Source organism: Chionomys nivalis, chromosome 17 (assembly GCF_950005125.1).
Source record: "Chionomys nivalis chromosome 17, mChiNiv1.1, whole genome shotgun sequence".
Taxonomy (NCBI): Eukaryota; Metazoa; Chordata; class Mammalia; order Rodentia; family Cricetidae; genus Chionomys; species Chionomys nivalis.
Genome location: NC_080102.1, coordinates 16,199,337 through 16,208,559, shown reverse-complemented (window position 1 = coordinate 16,208,559; position 9,223 = coordinate 16,199,337). Strand labels below are relative to the sequence as shown.

The window sequence follows — 9,223 nt, the reverse complement described above, 5'->3', positions numbered from 1 at the left end:
CAGGGTTACACAGAGAAACTCTGTCTCAGGGGGAAAAAATCTGTACTTATATCTTGAAGTCTGTACGATTCTATATGTAGAAAGTTCTGCTTTTCACATATGAATTCCATATCTTTAATTAAGATTTGGTGTTCTAGTTATTAATATACTTTAAAAGTTTTCTAAATAACTATCAGTAATAGTCTCATACAAAGTTTTAGTCTGTTAAAAGGTATTTCTAAATTAAGTGGTATATTTATACATTAGTCAGGATTCAACTGGCTCAGAGGCTGTGGTTCAGTTAGTTCAACAATGGCTATCTACCAATGAAAAGTCTAAGAATTCAGTAGTTGTTCAGTCCGTGAGGTTGGACGTCGCAACTGGTCTTCAGTATCCTTCAGAGTCTGAAAGAAGTAGGTTCTAATGCCAGTGAAGGAAAGAACTTGCCAGCAAGAGCGAGAGCAGGCAAAGAACAAAAGCTTCCTTCTTCCGTGCCCTTATACTGGCTGCCACCAGGTGTGGCCCACACTAAAGGTGGATCCTCCCACCTCAAAAGATCCAGATTAAAGTTGGGTCTTCTGACTTTAGACATTAACTAAGGAAAATCTCTCAGGGGTGTACCAATTTGCTTGGATTGTAGTCAGTTTCACATGTGGTCAGGTTGACTAACAAGAACAGCCGTCAGCCTTTGGATTAGTTGTTGACATTGGTGTGACACTGGCCTCTGTTTACTTAACTGCACTGTGGACAAAGTGTGCTTAATCCTGCATCTTCTGTGAAGGACACCAGAGGAGCAGTCCAGTCCCCCACCCCCACAGGTTTATTCACCAGAGAACTGTAAATCACTTCTGGTTTTGGTCAGCCCTTTTGTTCCCTGGTTGCCCCCACTTATCGAGGCCCCATGCTCTGTAAAATCCCAGCACTCTCTGTCTTGTGTGCTCTGGCTGCGGATTCCCCCAGTCTACACATAGAAGCCATCAGTGATGACTTACTAGACCTGACCAGTGAAGACCTGCGAGGTTCAGCTATGAGCTCCTGTGGTGGCTGTCCTCTGGCAGCTGGACTGTATCTGGAATGGAGTGAACTCCAGAAATGGAGGGCACATTTGTCATCTGGATCTTGAGGCTAGAAGACATCTGCCTTTAATCCAAACTTTGACGCTGGAAGGCACACCTTTAATATGGGTCACGCCTTCTGCTGGAAGCCGAATTAAGGACTATGGAAGAAGGAAGGGTTCGTCCTTCATTTGCTTGCCCTCGCCTTGCCACCACATCCACTCCTTCACTGGCACTGGAGCCCACGTCTTCAGGATTCCAGCATATGCAGAAGACCAGCTGAGACACCCTGCCTCGTGGCTAAATTCTTGGACTTTACATTCACAGCTAGTATTACTGGACTGCAGCCTGTAAGTCATTCCAATAAGTTCAAATATATATATATATATATATATATATATATATATATATATATATATATATACACACACACACACACACACATACATGCATATATATAAATACATATTTATGGAAAGAGATTTATTCCATAAGTTCAGTGACTACAGAGAACCCTGACTAATATACCTACTATTTCCAATCAGTGAAGGCCTACTAGATTCAACCACTGACCTACTAAACTCAACCAGTGACCGATTGGAATCAAATGAGATAGTGTTAACTGTTGGTCTAGAGCAGTGGTTCTCAACCTGTGAGTCATGACTCCTCTGGTGGTTATAAATCAATATGGATTCATAACAGAAAAATTAGTTATGAAGTAGCAACATTTTTTATGGTTGGGGTCACTACAACATGAGGAATTGTATTAAAAGGTCACAGCATTAGGAAGGTTGAGAACCACTGGTATAAAGGTTGACAGCAACATGGATTCAACCACTGACCTTGACCAGACCACAGACCTCATTTCAACTACATGTATGTGTATCACAAAAACACAGACTTTTGTTTCCTGTACAAAAGTTGAGACAGTTGCCTCCAGCTTTCCGGAAGCCAGGGAGCCCACAGATGCTCATATGACAGCTTTCTGAGCAAAGATATTTAGCAGACTGGCACCTCCATAGAAAGAAGTGAGTTCACCTCAGTGTATCTTTAAAACAGAAAGTTTCCATTAGCACTGCACTCTCTTCCACTTTCCGAACAAGCCCAGCATTTATCTTCTGGGTCTCATATACTTGTAGAAAATAATCTAAGTCTGAGGATGCTCCCAGCAAATGAGAAAGAGCGAGGAAGAGCTCCTGCATGAAGCTCGCTGTGGCAGGCATTTATGAGCGCTGCTTTTCCCGTGTGTGGGTTTAATAAATGCTCATTGGGGACAAATTCTAGTTTTGGAACGTATGTTAAAGCTATGGCTTTATTTTCCTAATTAGTTTTGGTTTACATCAAAGTTCAAATAATTTAAAATCAGCTAGTGAACTTGTCAACAGGACCATTAGAAAGGGTAAGAGAAGTTAACTCCATGAAGGTGGCAAGAACTGTTAATGGACAATCCACAATTAATAGGCAATTAACAGATGCTCGTTTGCTACTTTGACCCTCAAGAACATGAAATGCAAATACAATGGCTTTCAAGATGTCTTTAAATAATATTTTCTGTATTTGTGGGTGTGATTTGATTTATATCTGTAGGTTTTGGGACTTCGGGACTTGAGAGTCTACTGCAGTCTAATTACATTAAATTACAGGGTACAAATGGGTTGAGTTTGCTATTGAGACAGCACAACGTCTTGGTTTGGGGAACATTTCTAGCTCCTAGCCCTCCACACTTAATGTCCTCTCCCTCTCTTCCCATTCTCTCTTCTCACCCAGTAAACCCTTCCGCTAATCTCCTAAATTTTAGAGTTTTTAGACTCGAGCGAGAAAACAGCCAAACCTCCCACCTCACAAGTCCCGCCTACAGACACCAGGACCAGACTTCCGAATCCCGCCTTCGCCCGGTCCCACTTCCTCTGACGTAGCGGGTCAGAGGTGACCGGCAAGATGTCGGCTGTCGGCACCCCTGAGCGTCTGTAGAGCGGCTCATTTGTGTGACAGGAGCCGGGCGGAGGCGGCTGGGAGTGATCGAGGAGGGGACGCGAGGTCGAGGACGGGGGACCCGGCACTCAGGGTGCACGGGTGGCTCCCCGGAATGCGCCACAGCCCCCCGAGCAGCCGGGAAGGCGAGCCGCGCGGGAGAGCTTCATGCCGCCCACCGGCATAGAGACCTCCAGGATGAACAGGAAGAAAGGAGACAAGGGCTTCGAGAGCCCACGGCCGTACAAATTATAAGTACACCCTCCCACCCCAGTTTCTCGCCCTTCTTTAATTTTGTTTCCGTTGTTTCTATGAAAGGTTTGATGGGTCTGGGAGACTAGTGGGAAACTAAGAGTTCACTCCAGTGGACCGGGTGTCTGCAGCGTGAAAATGTTTTGAATGACTGTATAATAATATTCAGCTTAGCCCCCCCCCCTTGCAGGCTCATAAACCCTTTTTAAATCACCGCTATATTTTTATCAATACAAATTTTTTCCGTGGCTCTTGCTAGATTTAAAATAAGATTACTCACCTAGTAGGCTTTGAAGATAGAAACTTAGCAAGTTAGCTGTTTAGAACTTAGATCTTATTTGTACATGGATACAGTTATGCTTTTATTTAATAATAGTCGTTTTCTTTCTTTTTTGATATACAACCCATCAGGTCGTCTGTATCAACAACATAAACTTCCAGAGAAAATCTGTTGTGGTAAGCTCATTCCCAGTCCCCGTAAACAGTATAAGTCAGCCTTTCGCAGTTCCTAGAGATTCTGTAATCTTCCAGATGATGGTGCCTCAAGAATGAGAAACTAGAATTCAAGTTTGTTTGATTATTATATCCTTTTGCTAATTGTATTGCCTCAGTTCTCCCCACCTCCTTTCCAGATTAAAATGTTTAATACGTGAAGCATATCATATTGTACAAAGTCGTTATTGACAAGCACTTTTACATTGTGTGCGTTAGACAACAATAAACCTCTAGTAAGGTTTATCCCAGGAACAAAGTAAAATGTACACACATTGACCTGACTTGGCGTCTAAGGGACCTGCTCTTTCTCATTCTTCACTGATATGGTTTAGGTAGTACTGCTTTGTGGTGAGGTTTTGAAAAGCGCTTTATTTATTTATTTTTTTGATTTATGGTTAACTGGTAAAACCTAATACAGGGGGAAATCATTGAAAACCCAAGTACTTTATTGTGCTTTCTCAGAAGAACCTGTATGAATTAAATGGACTAGATCTTAGAGTTGCTTTTCTTTGAAAGATTGTATCAGCTTCCCCGTTAGACTTGACTTATGTTTCTATAAGTGAAAGTTTAGGAATAGCTGTAAAGATAAGAAAATAAAACTTTCAAAGCAGTCTTAGAATTCTAGATTTGTAAAGATCCTCAAAAAATGTTATTAGAGGCAGCTGTTCACTTATGGACGGTCTCTGGTTGTGTTTGTCACAGATTGCTGTTTATCTTGAGTTTTGGGGGTAGGACACGTTAGGCGGATTATGTAGAGAACACAGAAGAATTAGGGAGTGTTTTTTTTTTAAAAATATTTATTATGTATACAATATTCTGTCTGTATGGCTGAAGGCCAGAAGTGGACACCAAACCCCATTACAGATGGTTGTGAGCCACCATATGGTTGCTGGGAATTGAACTCAGGACCTTTGGAAGAGCAGGCAATGCTCTTAACCTCTGAGCCATCTCTCCAGCCCCTAGGGAGTGTTTTTAAGATGTTACTCCAGCAGTATAGGGAAGAGACGACTGAGCTCTCAAGCCTAGCACTATTAAAGAGGAGTAGAGTCAGTATGACCGAATCATAGTGAATGTTAGGTGAACCCTTACTGTATGTAAGACAACTCTTACATACAGTAAGGGCAACTTACATACAGTAAGTGGCAACTCTTATTTGAGATCTGGGAGCATGAGGAATTGGTCTAAAGGATACATAGAAAATATTCATGAACTTTATTTAAATCCCTTGTGCCCAGAGCATTATAGACTAGTAGGAACAGATAGGTCTAGATCTAGCTAACATCTTTCTTCCTTCCTTCCTTCCTTCCTTCCTTCCTTCCTTCCTTCCTTCCTTCCTTCCTTCCTTCCTTCCTTCCTTCCTTTCTTTCTTTTGGATTATGTATAGAAGTTAACAGTTAAAATACTTTCCACTAGTACATACTTCTTAGGGCGTCAGTGTAAATGTTTCAAGTAGCACTCTTTGCCTCAGAGCTGGTATCAGAATTAGAAGACACCTCAGAAGGTAGTGTGGCATCTGACATGTAGTTCTGGCCATTAGGTCCAGTCCTCTGTGCTTGATTGCGCGTAGACACTCCTGTTGGAACCTCTGAACTTTTTGTACTTACTACCTCTGAAACATGCCATAGTTCATGTGTAATCCTAACAGTCTCCACTCAGGAATATGAAAAGCATTGGCCATGCAGTCCATATTTCAACCAGCCTTTCCCATTGAGTCAATGAAGAATGTTGGTAAGAGTCTTTAGCAGTTGGTTGTATTATAGGTGGTTTCTCTAGATGACCTGCATGCCCCTCAGGTAACGTGGCAGAAGTGTACAGCACATGGGACTGCTTGGCAGGAAATCGGTCAGCATTTGGAAGTACTGCTGCTTCTACCTGCTTTTGCTTCCTCTGGCAGTACTTGCAGATATATATCATTTATCTCCCGTGAAGAGACTCACACTTGTTGGCTTCAGTAGTGTAGTTTTTTAAGCCCACATTCTTTGTGCCATCAGATTCTTTTACATCAGCCTCCTGGTTGTGACCAATTTTACCATTTCTGTTCCTTTAGCCTATTTTGGTTACAGTCTGCCTAGAACTTCTTGTGTTTCAGACTAGGGAGTATTTTTACTTTTCTAGTCAGTGGCTTACTTATCACAAGTTACACAGATGAAGGAAGCACCAGGGTGGGAAAGTCTAGATAAATTATACTCATTCATCTACTGGTACAATTAATGTTTGAAACAGATTCTTGGGGCGCAATCGTGTGTATGTAGCTATTTGGGATTTTATCTTTGGAGGAAGCATAAATAAATATGCTAAAGAAATATGCTGGGGTGGGGGAATGTGCTGTAAACTTTCCCGCATTTGTAATAGCTGTTCTTTATCTTTACAGGGATTCGTGGAGTTGACTATATTTCCTACAGTTGCAAACTTGAATAGAATCAAATTGAACAGTAAACAGTGTAGAATATACCGAGTCAGGATCAATGACTTGGAGGCTGCTTTTATTTATAATGATCCAACCTTAGAAGTTTGTCACAGTGAATCAAAACAGTAAGTTGTACACCTTAAGTTTATGTTGCTAAGACATTCTATCAATTGTTTTTAGTGATTGCCGGGTTAATGTTTTTCAGCAAATTTGCCACTATATCTAATAGATATCTATGTGTTATATAATTTCTGTTGCTTTTACTGCACTGAACATTTGTCTTAGGGATTTTCTCACTGTGCCCAGCGTAGTAAGTTATTAAATTTCTCTTCCTCTTACTGCAGCTTTAAAGAAGTATTATCTGGAAAGTTTCAGTACATTTATTTTTGGTGAATTGTCTTAACCAGTTTTCTGTTTTAATGTTATGTAAGTGTTTACTTCATAAATACCAAAAAATTGTTTCAATGACTTGGATAGTCACCATCATCTTTTGACCAGAGACATTTTAAAATAGTCTATTAAATGTTTATACTATTTTAGAGTATCTTAGGAGATGCTATATCCACTGTCAGCTGAATTTGAGAGCATTTTTGAAAAGTCTTGGTAGCCCTAGGTCATATTCTTTCTGTGCTTTTTAGTGTGCTGTAGTGGGATGCCAAACTCAGCTTTAAATTTTAGTCAGGATTGTATTTTAACTGGCCTAGGATAGTGTCATATTGCCTTAAAACAGCAGTTCTCAAAGTGTATTCTCAGAAAAGCAGTACACCATCACCTATGAACTTTTAAGATCTGTCAAATCTCAGGTATTGCCCAAACACACTGAGTCAGACAGCATAGAGTTCTTCAAGTTGAGCTTAGCAAACCTTCTGGATAATTCTGATAAGGTCTAAAACTTGAGAATACTTCAGCCAGGGGTTAGAAGACTTGGGGACCTGGGTCTTATCCTTAGACACAATTGTGATGCCAATAATCATTGGTTTAGAATCTTTCAAGCTCAGGAACGAGATAGAAAAATGGTGTTGGAAAAATCCAGGGACCTCTGAATAATAATTCCTTTAAGTTTCCTTTCCATGAAGGTGAGTTGCTAAAATCACAATGCTTATACCAACAGAAAAAGACTCATTACAAAACTATCTGCAGATCCTGTTCTGCTGAAGAAAATAAAATCTGCTCAGAGTAGTCAACTATATTATCACTAGTGAATGGAAGACAGGCCTGTAAAAACCCACTGTCTTGCCAGAGGATAGAGTACCTACCCTGTTCAGCCTTGAACTCTGCATTCAAGATAGAGTAAGAGGCTAATCACAGAATACATCTGTTTTTATCCAGCAATTTGTTGGGAGTACCCAGCACTCAAAAGAGAATGGCCTAGGATCTGGGATAGTGTACCACAGGAGCTGTGGGCATCCTTGTCTGTTAAGAAGGCTTCGCTTTGCTCTGTATTTGAAGATAACCTCATCTTTTAGCATATGTGCAACCTAAAGTACTAAGATAACCTTAATGTTTTCTCTGGTGGACAAGGAATCATCCCTTTCAGTGTGAGGAAGGAGTTATAATGGAAAATCTTTTCAACCTTTAGGCAGTTGATAGATACAGAATATACTTAGTATATCCCAGGCTGCTCTGGAACTCACTGTGTTGACTAGGCTGGGCTTGAATTTGAGGTAATTCCCGGTCTCAATCTCTCAACTACTAGAATTATAGCCTTAAGCCTTCACAGATAGCCTGTATTTGTTGTTGTTTTTCCTTGTCTTTATTCTCTGATTTGTTCAAAATGGGATTGTAGTTGGCTTTAGAGAGAAAAGGCTCTAAAAGTAGCTGATTAGTTGGTGCAGAGGGTAAAGAGATGCATTTAATACATTGTTACTTAGTTACTGTCCAGTTCTTTAGAGGACTTGCTTCTGGTATTCCTGGTTCTCATAGCAGAGGAAGATGTTTGTTTATATATTTTGGTGTTGAAAAGGATCTTATGTAGCCCTAGATGGCTTCAGACTCACTTTGTAGCTAAGGGTGACTTTGAACTTCTGACCTTCTTACCTACCTAGTGCTGAAGCAGCTCCAGCTGTGCCCTAGCTAATACTCCTGTGTGCCTGGCAACACTGTAGTTTGTAGGCTCAAAGCACAGAAACCTCAGTTATTCCAAAGAAACTATTTTACTTATATGAAAATTACTTTAATTTTTATTTTTATGAAATTATTCTTTATAAAAATTAATTTTTTATAAAAATAACATTTTATTTATAATAAATTATAAAATGCTTTAACTATATCAGTATTTTGAAATATTGGTCTTTGATGTATGCAAATGTCTGTATGCACATGCATGCAGGTACATACCCTGTGCAGTCTTTACGTTTATATTAGAAAAACTGACATTAGAAAAGTAGTGATTTTGGCATTCCAGAGTTCATGAAGGATGTGAACACAATGATCATTTTAATGGGTTTTTTTTGGCTGTTGGATTTTTTGTTTTTCTCTTTTTTCTTTTCCCTCCCTTTCTCCTCCCTTTCCTCCCTCCCCCACCCCTCCATTCCTTTTTGTTGTGAGCACAAGCTGTCCTTGACCTTCACAGAATCCTCCTGCCTCTGCCTCCAGTACGCTGGGGTCAAAGGCATGCTCCACTGTGTCCATCACATTATTAGTTCTTAACATGGGGAACAGCGTTAGTAGTAGTTAGCTTGGCTAAAAAGAATTCTTAGCGAATTGTGTAAGAAGACATAGTACTTAGAAATAATAGATGTCCTTTGATGTTTAGAAAGATGTTGGTGAACTGTATGGCTAATTGTTATTACAAGTTGTCTTTTTCTCTCCCCAGGAGAAATCTCAACTATTTTTCCAATGCGTACGCAGCTGCGGTTAGTGCTGTGGATCCTGATGCGGGGAATGGAGAGCTCTGCATTAAGGTTCCATCAGAGCTCTGGAAGCATGTCGATGGTAAAACACCAGGAATGTATTACTGCACGGCAAAGTGAAGCCTATTAGGTGTAGAGGCCAGAGAGTTAGTGATGCCTAAACTGTAAACCACTGCTGGAAATGCACAAAAGGGGTTAGAAAAGTGTTTCCT

The 9,223-nt window shown here is 40.4% G+C and overlaps 1 protein-coding gene across 1 annotated transcript in view; it reads left to right on the top strand.

Moving 5' to 3' along the window:
* The first annotated feature begins 2,962 nt into the window (after positions 1-2,962).
* The window catches only part of Taf2 (TATA-box binding protein associated factor 2), a 62,440-nt gene continuing 56,179 nt past the window's right edge, over positions 2,963-9,223 (top strand). Inside the window, exons 1-4 of the mRNA XM_057791754.1 lie at positions 2,963-3,257; positions 3,660-3,713; positions 6,124-6,284; positions 8,975-9,093. Of these exons, the coding sequence (XP_057647737.1) occupies positions 3,174-3,257; positions 3,660-3,713; positions 6,124-6,284; positions 8,975-9,093 (418 nt within the window). The 5' untranslated portion in view covers positions 2,963-3,173. The remainder of the gene's footprint in view (positions 3,258-3,659; positions 3,714-6,123; positions 6,285-8,974; positions 9,094-9,223) is intronic.